Here is a 14208-nt window from a genome sequence, read left to right as displayed (position 1 = left end):
AAACTGAAGCTCCCACTCTTTGGAGTTTGCTAGCTGTACATCTGCTGCCCTTTCCCAAAGTCACAAGGGCTGGGGCACTTGATTTCCCTCTTAGGTGTTAGCTCAGCTATGATACACTTTCAGTTGCACTTAATTGGGTATGTGGGACACTGTCTCTATCGCAGAGGAAGTTTCTCTATCCCAGATCCCCCCCACTCCCAACTTTAAATTGCTTTGGGATTTGGGGAACAATTATAATAGCTGTTGTATAATAAATATTTATTCTGACAAATCTATAGAATCTGGAATATTTTTTGAACCTTCAGAACAGTGAAGTTAATTTCTATAAAAATGTAACTGGTCCCTATAAGGGAGTGGAAATCCATCATTATAAGGGTGAGTCGATTAGAGTCTTTTTGTAACTAAAGGCATAAGCCATCATGTATTAATAATACAAATGGCCTGAAGCCAAATAGGAAGTAATTTATTTCCCCAAATACTTCTGTGAATCAGTACTTTATATTGCATTTTTTATACATGTCAATCTTTAAAGAAACTTCTACACACTATTTTGTTTTTTTGTTACAATACATAATATGTGGAAAATAGTAAGGTATTTTTATGGTACTTCCAAAATGAGGAAACAGGTAAGACAATGAAAGGGAGCCTCAAACCAAGTCTATGGTTCTAGTCTGAGTACTCTTTCTTGATGTTAAACCTATTTCATATGTGTATCAATGAGTGTCAGCTGACCCCTGTTACCACCATAGCTTAAACCGGAGATTATCTAGTTAAGATTGTAACCTGTTAGTACTAAGAGAAGCTGAAAAATAAGTCTGTTGGAGGCTAACAATTTGGGCACATTAAGTTGCCCTGGACTTGACTCTATACATGGTGCAGGTCTAGAAAGTAAAAGTTGATGTGTTCAGCTAAAACCCTGCACTGTGTTTGATTTAGGAGTAAAGGTCTGAGCAAGAGAGTCAAGCTCCTCCCTCCTGACTCCTCTCTCACACAGGAGTGAACCTACTTGGAGTTCCAGGAGCAGAAGAGAAGCAAGACAGCAAGACAGGCTTGGTTCTTGGTGGATTTGAGTAGTTGAAGGAATTTCATTCAGCCAAGGAGGGGAAGTCTGAGACAGTGACAGGAGAAGCCATTTAGGTCATCTAAGATGATTCATCATTACATTTGTCTGGATGAAGAAGGTGGGCTTCCTAGGCGTGGCCTCCCACATGATGTGACTGTGTTCACGGCCATATGTCTTGGTGAGTTAACCTATCTTCATCCTTTTTCATTTCTCTGGTCTGGAATTATACTTCTGCTCATGTCTGTGATCCAGTAGCCCTTGGGCAATTTCTGAAATTTATCTACAGAGAAATTTGATTTATGAGGTGCTATTGGATAAGTGTAAAATCATTGTCCCCTTTCTCTAGGCACTGTTTAAGCATTAGAGTTGACTCACCGTTATGACTCATTTCTCGATGCATCTTGTTGACCACTTTCTGTTGTGCACAATACAATTTTTATAGACATCTTAGTGGCACCAGTTGGGTAAGAGAGTATTGTGAGAGGATGCTTGCCTCTTGCTGTTATCCATCTGACTGGCTTAAAGAACTGCTTCTAGCATTCCATCTGTTTCTGTCTCTGTCCCTGTTCCTGTATCTGTCTCTCCCCCTCTCTCCCTTTCTCATCCTTTCCTCCCCATCTCTCTCCTTCTCTACTCTGTCTTCCTCTTCTGCTGCTCTGTTCTTAAACTGAATAAATATTACTAATTTCTAATAATTATATAAATTACTAATTACTAATCTCTTTTAGGCCACTTTATTTTTATTTATAAGATTGCCATTGAATATCTTTCTCTTCAGTGTTTAAATGTGTTGAATACTATTAAGATTAACCCATTGCCCGGCTTTCGCCCGCTGCTGCTGCCGCCGCCGCCGCGGGCCGCGGCTGCTCTCCCAAGATGGCGGCTCCTCCGGGCGAGTATTTCAGCGTTGGGAGCCAGGTGTCGCGCCGCCGGACGTGCCAGGAGCAGTGGCTGCAGGGCGAGGTGGTAGCCTTCGACTACCAGTCCGAAATGCTGGCTCTAAAATGTCCCTCTTCCAGTGGAAAGCCCAACCATGCAGACATCTTGCTTATAAACTTACAATATGTTTCAGAAGTGGAAATAATTAATGATCGAACAGAAACCCCTCCTCCCCTAGCTTCGCTCAATGTTAGTAAGCTTGCCAGCAAAGCACGGACGGAGNAAGGGCAGTCCTACTTAGAGGTATGTCTGACCAATAGTATTTGCTTAGTAATCTTCTGAGTTACTAACACACAAAGTATGTCACATATACTGGAATTCTCAGAACTACTCATCCACTCAGGGCTGCAACTTATGATTGTTTACTGGAGTCAAAACCAGTAGTGATTACGGAAGGAGTGATTTTATCATCTAGTCGGCAGCCAGAGACAGTTCCACTGATTCAAATAGCTCAAGTCTTCTAATTATTTTTTCTTTAGAAGTCTCATAATATCGTATAGTATTAGTGTTAGGGGATAGCTGAAGTTAGGTCACAAGCTGATATATTTTTGCTTCCTATTGCTAAACTCTCAACCAAAAGTAGTTCCAAGTTCCTCCGACGTTGGAGGATTTCTATGTCCCCCTTTTACTTCTTTCCTAGATCTGTTTGCCATCACACCCTCACAGAGACAGCTTCATATAAAATGGATATCCAGGTGATCTGTCTTCTAACTAGATCAGCTTCTCACATTTCATTCGCCCATCTTCCTTTCCTTTCCAAACTCATCTGATCCTTTTCATGTGTCTACATCCAGAGCATCCAAAATATTTCCCTTGATGATTTATGTCTCATAAACATCAACCTTCTTAGTAAATGTATAATTTGGACCTAAGACACAGTATATAAGCATCCATAATATATCTTTATATGTATTTTTTTGTATTATAAATTGAATTGTCAATCTCATAATGGCAATACCTTCTATTATTCTTTCATTTACTCTTATTGTGTTTGGAATGAGATTGGCTTTAGGGTAATCTAGTAACAATATTCTAAGAACATTATTACAGTTTGATACAAATCGATTCTTTATTTTAAATTGTCTTTTAATTTTTTAGTATTTAGTATCAGGTAGATTTGAAGTTGTCTGTAAAATGCAATAGAATTATTGTTCTTGAATCTCTGAAGGTTGCTATACCAACCTAATATTAAAACAAAAAAATAGATTTGAGTCAGAAACAAACCATAAACATTTAATCCACCAACTCTGTTCACTTATGTCTTACATTATTGCTAATGTTAAGTTGACTTTAATAAGTAAATCAGCAAGATGAACTCTCTGATGCTAAATTTTAACTTACACCACTTTACTTATCTTGTAAATAAATGTTGATAAAATGCACCATTAAAAGAGCTAATACTGCTTGCTACATCAGGCACATAAAGAAATATTATTTAAAACAATCAAAGTTGCTATAGGATTTTTACTGTTGTCAATCACTGACTTATACCCCATTGGTTTTCCTTTGATGAGTAGACTTTTGGCTTTGTGTGTCTTCTTCATTGCTTACCTAGCAGGGCAGATGAAATTAAGAAATCAGGTGTGTGGTGGGTAATTATCCAGGGATGTTGGAAGCATACACTTAGGAATGTATACTCAACAACAGAAAGCATTGCTTTTGAATGTGTATTTGGTATTGACAGCCATATGTTGGCAATAGGCATGTGTACTTTCAAGATTCCCAATTTCACTGTATTTTAATAACAGATTATTGAGGGTATCAATAAGGGAGATTCTGAAATGAGCTCTTTCTAATACATGAAAAATGATTTTTTCAGGTACTTTGTCCCACTTTATTCGGGCATTGGATTTTTTTCAGGGTAGGTCTTCTAATGATGGCTGAAAGCTGACGGCATGGATGAAAATAACCGGACGTTTGTTTCCGAATTCCTTCTTTTGGGTCTTTCTGGTTACCCAAGGACCGAGATCATTTACTTTGCTCTTGTTCTGGCTATGTACCTGGTTATTCTAACAGGCAACGGTGTTCTGATCATAGCAAGCATCTTTGATTCCCGTCTCCACACACCCATGTACTTCTTCCTGGGCAACCTCTCTTTCCTGGATGTCTGCTACACAACTTCCTCTGTTCCCTCAACACTGGTGAGCCTAATCTCAAAGAAAAGAAACATTTCCTTCTATGGTTGCACAGTGCAGATGTTCTTTGGATTTGCAATGGGTTCGACAGAATGTTTGCTTCTTGGCATGATGGCTTTTGATCGATATGTGGCCATCTGCAACCCTCTGAGATACTCTATCATCATGAGCAAAGGAGTGTATGTATCAATGGCATCTGTATCATGGTTTTCTGGTGGGATCAATTCACTCGTGCAAACATCCCTTGCCATGCGGTTGCCTTTCTGTGGAAACAATGTTATTAATCATTTTACTTGTGAGGTCTTAGCTGTCCTCAAGCTAGCATGCGCTGATATATCTCTCAACATTGTTACCATGGTGATATCAAATATGGCCTTCCTGGTCCTTCCGCTACTGCTCATCTTTTTCTCTTACATGTTCATCCTCCACACCATCTTGAGAATGAACTCAGCTACAGGGAGACGCAAGGCCTTTTCTACCTGCTCAGCCCACCTGACTGTGGTGGTCATATTTTATGGTACCATCTTTTCTATGTATGCAAAACCTAAGTCCCAAGATCCGACTGGGGAAGACAAGTTCCAGACTTCAGATAAGATCATTTCTTTATTTTATGGAGTAGTTACCCCCATGCTGAACCCAATCATCTATAGCTTGAGGAATAAGGATGTGAAAGCTGCAGTAAAGTACATACTGAAGCAAAAGTACATTCAATATGATGCCGGCAAACACAGGCTTTGTGTGGCAAGCACAAGATTGGATCGGGGTAAATCTGTGAGAACAATCTAATTTTTATTTATTTATTTTGAAAAAAATCTTGGCTACTTGGTTATACCCCCAGAGATGGAAGGTAAGTCCCTACTGTTGAAGACACTATGTGCTTCAGAAACAGGGCTCAGAAACCCCTGGGTTGAAACTGACCTGAATGCTCCCTCCCTGAGAGCAAGCTTGAGAACATGGTACCAGAAAGTATCATGCAAGCTTGGAAAGGAGGGAGGTGACTAACAGTACTACTCAGTTGTGATGCCTATTAACCATTTCAACAACCAGCATGCCTAATAACTATAGGGGTGTAATATTAGCATACACACCTTGGTGGTTACCAACCACCTAATTGGACTTAAGACCCATTCAGCAAAAGGGTGACCCATCCCTGCTTCTAGAAACCAACTAGAACTACTACTCAGTGCTAATTAAATGATAGTTATCAAGGAGAATCTACAACCACCAGTTTAATAAACCAGCATAATCTCCAACAATGATCTATAACATTTGTGCTTACTTATGTCCACGGATAAACGTAGTTGCCACTTTTTACTAAGGGAACTTGTCTTTTGAAATAAATGGACACCAGCACAGAAAATCACAACCAAACAATATGCAGAGTTTTGGAGCTCAGTCCCACTGGATGTATCTACCAAACACTGCCACACTTAAGGCTCAGGGAACACTGCCAAGATGCAGCTGAAAGATTGTAAGAACCAGAGGATCAGGGACTTGGCTGTGAGATTGTTTCTCCTAGTAACATCAGAAGTTACATCCATAGAGTCTCAATACCATAACTGCCCAGATGTGAGCTAAACAAAGAGGTCAGCAACAAACATGCCAAACTGCGCAAGGAAGAGCTCACCAGCCTCAACCCTTCACAAAGAGCTACCAGCAACTCAGTAAATCTGGGATGGGGAGAGGTGGCCCTCCTCAGGGAAGAGCACACCACTTGGTTGTGAGGTCCGAATGTCATCACTGAAAACATACATACAGGCAGCATTATATGGGTCAAACAGGTTATATTTAATATTATATGTATATAAATATGTATATATGCATACACTAATAATTACTAAAAAGGCCATGAATTGAAAGAGGGTGAGGAGGGATATATGGGAGGGTTTTAAAAGAAGAAATGGAAGGGAGAAATGTTGTAACTAAATTATAATCTCAAAAAAATAAAATAAAAAGAGAATTATTGGCTAGGGAAAGGTATTTTTATCCTTTTCTGGTATTAGTCATGCTCAACTAGATTTACTGAGGACTATAGTTTGCTTCAAACTGGTCTTCCAACAGGTCTTGATCTCCCAAATACCATCTATGAATCCCATTATAATTCTGTCCTTTATAATGTCTGGAGTATGTGCTTCCAGTGGGCTGCATGGAAACACGGAGGAATGACTACATCCAAACTCAGGTAGCAGAGAGACCAGTGTACAAATGTTTCTATTCCTGAAAGTATGGTCAATTTTTAGTTAGGTTAGTAATTCATTCAAAGCCATAGTTAACTTGCTAGTGACAATCAAGTAAGGTTCCTAGAGACATTGGAAGTTTTGATAAGTTGAAAAAACACAACTACTAAGACTAGTGTCATAGTATATTATATTTCAGAAGTGAAGTTCAAATGAGGACTCATGATTCTTTCTTTCTTTCTTCCTTTCTTCCTTTCTTTCTTCCATCTTTTATTGATTCTTTGTGGATTTGACATCATACCTCTTGATCTTTTTCATCTCCCCATCTCTTTGCAATCCCCCAAGATAAAATAAAATTTAAAGGAAAAGAAAAAAGTGAAAAAGGAAAATCTCATCGTGGAAGCTGCAGTGTGGCACAGTGAGCCACAGAGTATACCCTTTAGCTTATACATCTCTACTTGCAAGTGTTCATTGGTCTGATTAGAAGCCTCTGGTTTCTGTTACATTATCAATGCTGAGCCCTAACTGGGACTCCTCTGGAGTATCCTGTTGTTGTCCTGTGTCATGGAGATCCTGCAGCTTTGGGTCTTATAGGGCTGGCCCCTTCATGAGCTCCAGCAGATCATAAATGAGGTGGGCCATCTCACAGCCCTGTTTTTGAGCCTGGGTTGTTGCTGGGTTTGTCAGCTCACCAGGTTTTCCTCATCCTCACCATCAGGGTGAGCTCTCCAGCACTGCCCTGTTAGCTTACCCTATGTAGCAAGCAGAAAGGGGCAAGACCCTCCTGCTCTCACACCTGGCTCACCCACACCTATACCGCCAGCGTCAGTTCTATTATGTTACCCAGGTGAAGTGTGTGAGTCATTCTTCTGAGTGCTGCAGCTAGTGAGAGGCAGTGCCAGCTTTCTTGCTCTCATGAATGGTCAGCTTCTATCTGCGTCAGGTTATGAGGGGTGAGGGGCAAGGGGGAAGTAATTCTCCCCTGCCCACGCCACCACACGGCAGACAAGTATTAGGGCTAGCTCTCCTAAGCTCATACTCTTGGGAACAGCTCACCTGAGCCCCTACCAGCAGGGCCAGCTCTACTGTGCTGTCTGAGTGAGGCACAAGGCCTGTTCTCTTGAGTGCTGCAGTTGGTGAGGTGCTGGACCAGTTCTCCCATGCACATGACCTCAGGGCCAACTCTTCCTCCTGCCACAGGTGGTGAGGGGGGTAGCATCTCTCCTGTGTTCGTGCCACCCTATGGCAGATGGGGCGGCAGATCTCCCATGCTCACATCCAGACTCATCTGTCCCCGTCACCATGGTCAGCATTGCTGTGCTGCCGTGACTAGGTGTTGCAGTTGGCGAGGGGCTGGGTCAGCTCTCCTCTTTGCCACAGGTGACCAAGGGCAAGTGGGGAGAGCAGTTACTATTTTTTAACACATCTTTTATTCATAACTATTAATTACCAGAGCCAGATAAATGCCCTTCGTTCCCACTCCATTAATATCAATCACACCTTCCAGGTGCACATCGATATGAAGAGATTAGGCCTGAGATGAAATGAGGATGTGCCAGTAGTGGTGGGAGGAGTTTCTGTACTGCCCCTGGGAGATAATACAACCTTAAAACGCAAACCAAGGCAGGAGGTCCTGAAAGAGAGCCTCTTAAGATGCGGAGAGTTTGGGAGGAAGCACCGGCATCAGGTTTGATGGGCTGAAGCCTGCTGAGATCTCAAGGACTCGGACTGGCAGAAGAACTAGTCTAGAAGACAGCTAAAGATGGATATGCTTAGCCGAAAACGAAGAGAAATGCTTCCTGTCTCCCTGAGATCTTCTTACAGACTCAGGGAGAATGATTAAAAGCAGGGAGTGATTAGGGAGGTAAAATCAGTTACCATTATTTTCAGATGAGTTGACATTCCAAAATAAATCCAGTATGAGTTTGTCCTTCCCTGTAGACGGCTCGTCTAGAAGAGCAGTCTGAGCGCAGGGTGAACTTGGGCCACACCGCCCGGGTTCACCAACAGCTCTTTGCTCATTGTGAATGCTGGGCTTTGAACTGATTCTCCCGCGTAGTTTTCTCTTTCCTATTTGGCGGCCTTACTCCACATCTCTGCTCAATTACTTCACTCTTTGCTAAGCCAACCTCCAAGTGGTTCAGGCTGGTACCTATATGGTTTGTTCCTAAATTCTGCCCCACTCCTGTCACTCTAGAGATGGAATTTTGTTACTGTAGAGAGCCTACAGACGCTTCTAGCTGGGCCCCAATGATGCGTTTCTGCCATCGCCCTTATGCTGCACAGATTCCTTTTTCATTCTTTCTAATCCTTTATCTTTAGTTTTGCTAATAAAAATCGTCTTATGTATTTACCTGTTATTTATGCGGGAGAGTACAAGCACAATGAAGTGGTGGTCAGAGGAAAATTGGCACAGGGTTGCTTCTTTCCTACCAGTCTGTAGGTTGTGGGGGTCAAGCGCAGGTCATCTGCTTTGGCAAGGGCTCCTTTTCTAACTGAGATCTTGATGGTCCAACTCTAATTTTTAATCCTGTTATTACAGGATTTTAAGCACATGAAAACGTTATTTCTATTGGTTGGGCCAACTCCTCCCACCTCCCTTTAGGTTTTGCCCCATTATCAAAAATGTCACCAAGTTATGCACAGGCTTGTACCAGGTGGAACTCACTCCACTTCCTCTTTTCGTTTTTAAATATTTATTTAATCATGTATTTTTATGCATATGAGTGCTCTGTCTTCATGCCCACCAGAAGAGGAAGTCAGATCTTATTAGGGTCACCTATTATAATCACATGAGCCAACATTCTGAAAGTTGAACTCAGGACCTCTGGGAGACCATCAATGGCTCTTAACTGCTGAGCCATCTCTCCAGCCCTCACCCTACTTCCTCTTTTATTTTAAAAAAAATATTTATTTATTATGTATACAATATTCTGTCTATGTGTATGTCTGCAGGCCAGAAGAGGGCACCAGACCCCATTACAGATGGTTGTGAGTCACCATGTGGTTGCTGGGAATTTAACTCAGGATGTTTGGAAGAGCAGGCAATGCTCTTAACTTCTGAGCCATCTCTCCAGCCCCACCTTACTTCCTCTTAAACTGTGTTTTATAACCCCAAATAAAAGAATCTCTGAGTGGACAGTTGTAAAAAGTGTAAAGGTTTCTACGTGCCCAGTGACCAAAAGTTAATCAAAAGTAAACATGAATGAATATGAAATGTTTGTGGTAGCTTTGTGTTTCTCATTATATGAAGTCTCTGTGCCTTTGCGCCAAACACAAAACATGCATCTTTGCACGAAGCGTGTCATCCCACCACAGAACACCAGTAAGCAAGCCTATTGTACACTGTCAATTGCAATGTTTTTATTTTCACAGATTTTTATTTCCCTCTTGGTGCCGAGTCCCAAGCTGCTTGAAGAAAGGAGAGACCCAAGCTGGGATGAAGAGGGGAGAGACCCGACACAGACACACAGATGCACACGGGGATGTGGGATCAGGTGGTACTGCTCCCACTATTGCCCCGCCTGGAACTCCAGCACTGGCTAGCTAGTCTCTGTAGGAGGTCTTATACAAGCAGTCTCAGGCTGGAAACAGCCCTGCCAGGAAGCTGTAGTCTTCCTACAGTGATCCATCCTTCGTAAACTCAGGCTCGGACTCTGAGGAGACTTTTCCCACCCTCTTCAGCCTTGTCACACACAGGTAAACTTTTTTCCAATCGTCTCCTAGGTCAGGAGTCCTGGTTTCTCGACATAGCTGTGCCCAAGTAAACAATATTCATTTACTCAGGACTAACTCACTCCGGGTTTTCTTCACTCTGTCTGTTTTAGAAACTTGATGGCTTAATTATAGGGAACAAAGACCGTAAATATTTCCTTGTGTCCCTGCTCAGCATGTAAATATCAGATTACTTGATCTTTTGGTTAAGTCATGTTAAAATATTTAATTTTAAAATTGTGGTTTGGTTGCTGACTTGAGTTGCATAAAAAAGAAAAATTTTAAAAAGAGTTGGCTTAATTTTAAGAGTGATTTCCAACGATTTTTAAACGGACCTAAAATACTTCTGCTATTTTTAATGTACATTTTCAAGTCAGTGTTCTTACATTGACGATTATTCATTCAAAATATCAACCAAGTCTGAACAACGTCGAATCTATATCCTTCTATATCAAATGTTCAGTCAAGATTTAATTCTTTCTGTAAAAACAAACAAGGACATTCCATCTCACTAGCATACATTTTTTAAAGCTCAAATGAAAATATATTTATATCAAATAATTGTTGAAATATAAATTTCTATATGATTTAGCAGTAAATGATTACTTGTGTATTTATTTTATATATTTATATATCTGGTATCATGAGTGGAAAATATTGAAGGAGTGTTGGAAGACAGCATCTGTCAAAATATCACCTTGGTGAGCGTGAGTGGGTGCCAGATGGCTTGATTTAGCTGAGCACGCTTGTGTTACTCAATGATTAGAAAATGTACAGATTCATTAATAAATTCATCTTTCAAGAAAATCAAATATGTCTAACAGTTTAAAGTATATTTAACTTTGATTCATTCATCAATAGTTTTTGAAGTTCCAAGAATATAAGAAGGTTGTAATTATAGCCATACCCTAATGATGTCATTTTTAGCATTTCTGTTACTGGCTATGAATCATGTAGCCACTGTGTTTGTGTATTTATCAATAGGAGAATGATGATGGCTTGAAGATAATTTTAAAAATTACATACTGCATGTTTTATAGCATAAATTCTAAGAACTGATAAGAACAGCTCAAAAAGATGAACCTCAGTTATCCTCATAAGTTTCATATTATCTATTTTCAACATGATTTTGAAAGTTCTTTAAATATATAAGAAATTCTTTTAATTAAAAGTTTTTAATACAATATATTTTCATTTTATAACCCCCTTTCCTAATGTCTATATGGTCTTCCCCACTTCCTTCCCATCCAAGTTCATATTCTTTCTTTCTGTCTCTAAAAAGAAAACCTCAAAAAGACAAAAAAAAATCAAAACAGACCAAAAAGGTAAAAAAATATCAAAGCAAAACAATTCTTATTACATACAAACACACAAACATGCATGTTTTCTCCACTTCCATCACTGCTCATATGTTTGTATGTATATATATATGTGTGTGTGTGTGTGTGTGAATATATGTATATACACACATATATGCGTGTACATGCTTATAAATGTGTGTAAGCATGCATAGAGAAAAAACAACAAACATCTTTATATTTATTTTTAAATATTCTTTGGAAGTGTTCATTTTGAAACATTTAACTAAAGAGTCAAAATTACAGGAGCTGGGGTAATGGCTCAGTAGGTAAGAGCACTCATTCCTCATATACAAGGCCATGATTTCATGGCCACACAAACCTGTAACGAAGACACTTGAGGATGGGGAGACAGTAGGGCTACTGGGACTTGCAGCTCCCAGAAGAGCTCCAGATTCAGTGAGAAACCCTGTCTTAAAGAAAGATGGCAGAGAGTGATAGAAGAGGGTACTCAGTATTCTCTGACTTCAGTATGTGCATGGGAGTGTACATCTACTCATATATATTCAAAGACAGCAGAATCACTTGTGCACTGCACATGCACACACAGAGACAGAAAGACACATGCCCCTCAAAATAAGAACATTAAAGGCCTATTGTAGATTGTAAAGCTTAAGAATCACCAGAACCCGGTCAGTATTCCTTTGCCCAATTCACTTATTTTCTGATTATCTTGAGGCCAATACTGGTCATAATCATATTACATATGACTCCTGTGCTGTGTAAATAATTATACAGCAATGCATAATAGATTGCCTCAGTAGATGTAAGTGTGTATGACTGTACAGTAAGCCACACGCATCCACATGCTAAAGCAGTGGAAGGCGGCACCAGGGCAAGGCCACCTAAGCTATGTAAACTACAGAATGTCTCGTACTGCTGCTGTGAGGTAGTGATCTAGGCTGTATGCTGAATGGGTTTCTAAATTTCAAGACAGGTCTGACTTTCAAAGTAAACATTTCACACATGTTTATCATTAGGCCTTATACAGAACACATGAGACACTGTAATGTGTACTCACATGGAGCTTCAACAAAGATTTAAGACATGACTGTCCAGGATAAAGACATATCAGGACCAGAGGGAAAATCAGGAACTAATTCAACCTGCCCCCAGCCCAGTTTTGAGCAAGTGTGTTTTGGAATATTTCTGCCAGTGTTGGCTTGTATGACAGTTGTGTTGTACCATAACTGTTCATATACTGAGTGTAGGCTTTGGACCTCAAATGTCAATTTTCCCAGGATGCTGTTGTAGCACAAAATATTTTGTCTGAGCATGCAGAAGAGCTTCATATAGGTTCGTTTATGAAACCAGCAACCATTTTGCTATTCTATCTTACAATTATTTCACCTTGATTATCCTCCTGGTAGTTGGTCTGTTAGGTTCAGTCAGATGTCTGATTCATACACTTGGCAACAATGTTAAGAATGGCCAATATTTCCCCCTTTACCCTCAGTTATATAAAGTAGTGTTGGATACATACAAGCATATAGGTCTACGTTACCCACATTTTTGTGGGTGAGAATGTATCCGGTGAGTCTGTGATACATTACAGCCCATGGCTGAATATCACATGAAGTGTCTTAATTAGATGATTAGCATTCCAATTAAATAACACTCCTGTTCTAGGAGTCAGTAATTTTAGCAGCAATTAACTTCATTTGCCAGGAGTGTGTCTCTCAATCAAGGGTCACCAGTACTCACCCAAAACACAGACGACCAGCCAGGGTCTTCCACTTGTCTGCTTTTGCCTTTTCTGGGTCCTCACAGTGGGCATCTGGTAGCTGCTTCTAGTTTTTCTGCTGACACAAAAGAACAACTTTTATGTTTTCTTTCTGTCTTGAGAGAGATGAAGAGCTTCCTACTGTCCCTAGTTCGTTGGAAGCCTTCATTTCTTCATTTCTTAGCTCCCTACGAAGGAGCTTCCAAAGAGAAAAAAAAAAAGCTTCTTATTTGCCTGCGTCTTTTCTGAATTCAGAAGGAAGTGGATTTTGTCAGACATGGGCGGATATCATCAATATCTGATAATCACACTTGTGGTCCATACATTAAGGTGTATCATAATTTATACTTCATATGGCCACACAGCCACGTACCTGCATTTACAGACTGTACTGCATGATTCCACTAGCTGTCCTCTGAGCAAAACATTGCTCAAAGTTCGTGTGGCATCTCGTCATGATCTAGTGCTGCTGCTGAGTGAAGAACATTGTTTCTAAGCATTCCTAAATCAGAAATTGACTAATTACTTGAGAATATTATGTCATCACTTATATTTCCAGGTATACATCTGTAGAAACTTTCACTAAATGTTCTTCAGTTCTTTCAGTTCTGAATATCTATGATCCTTTTTTAAGAATGTTCTTTTTCTGAAAATTTGGTACCTGAATATCTTATCTCTGTCACTCTTTTTCCTCCCTTCTCTGTCACACCTGTGTTCCCCCTCCCACATCCACAGTCTCTTCCCAGTTACTATTCTGTGGTCCTTTGATGTAAAAGTAACTCTGTATAGTTCACATGATCTTCACTGAACACATAGCATGATTTGTGAGGTGGGCATGTTTTATGTGCTACTTTTGCTATACTGAGTTAGCTATTGCATTTCAGAATTCACGTATTTCACAGTAATTAAGATGTATGTTGGGAAATCGCATTTATGATCAGAGTATTAATGTCTCCAGTAGTAGACTTTCCTAAAGCATAATTAAATAATATGCTATCTATAATTATGCTTTGAATATTCAATCTAAGCTATTTTTTTCTTTTGTGTCTTTTAGGGAATTTGCTTTTGTCTTGTGGGTTTATTTATTTTGTTGTTTATC

At 40.0% G+C, this 14208-nt stretch overlaps 2 protein-coding genes across 2 annotated transcripts; both read left to right on the top strand.

Moving 5' to 3' along the window:
* Positions 1–1903: 1903 nt before the first annotated feature.
* On the top strand, positions 1904–3798 carry LOC126492177 (protein LSM12-like). Its single transcript, XM_050128357.1, has 2 exons — positions 1904–2245; positions 3751–3798. The coding sequence occupies exons 1-2, from the start codon at positions 1940–1942 to the stop codon at positions 3796–3798; spliced, it is 354 nt and encodes a 117-aa protein (XP_049984314.1). The 5' UTR covers positions 1904–1939.
* Positions 3799–3897: 99 nt separating this feature from the next.
* Positions 3898–4923, top strand: LOC126492176 (olfactory receptor 13C4-like). Its single transcript, XM_050128356.1, has one exon. It carries the CDS (start codon positions 3898–3900, stop codon positions 4921–4923), a length of 1026 nt encoding a protein of 341 aa, XP_049984313.1.
* The last annotated feature ends 9285 nt before the right edge of the window (positions 4924–14208 follow it).

This window comes from Alexandromys fortis, unplaced genomic scaffold (genome assembly GCF_014885135.2).
Source record: "Alexandromys fortis isolate MF-2015 unplaced genomic scaffold, M_Fortis_MF-2015_v1.1 scaffold_301, whole genome shotgun sequence".
Classification (NCBI taxonomy): Eukaryota; Metazoa; Chordata; class Mammalia; order Rodentia; family Cricetidae; genus Alexandromys; species Alexandromys fortis.
This window is presented reverse-complemented; position numbering and strand designations above follow the sequence as displayed.

Coding starts and splice junctions, on each gene's coding strand:
- LOC126492176 (XM_050128356.1), top strand. CDS start 3,898: ATGGATGAAAATAACCGGACGTTTGTTTCCGAATTCCTTCTTTTGGGT.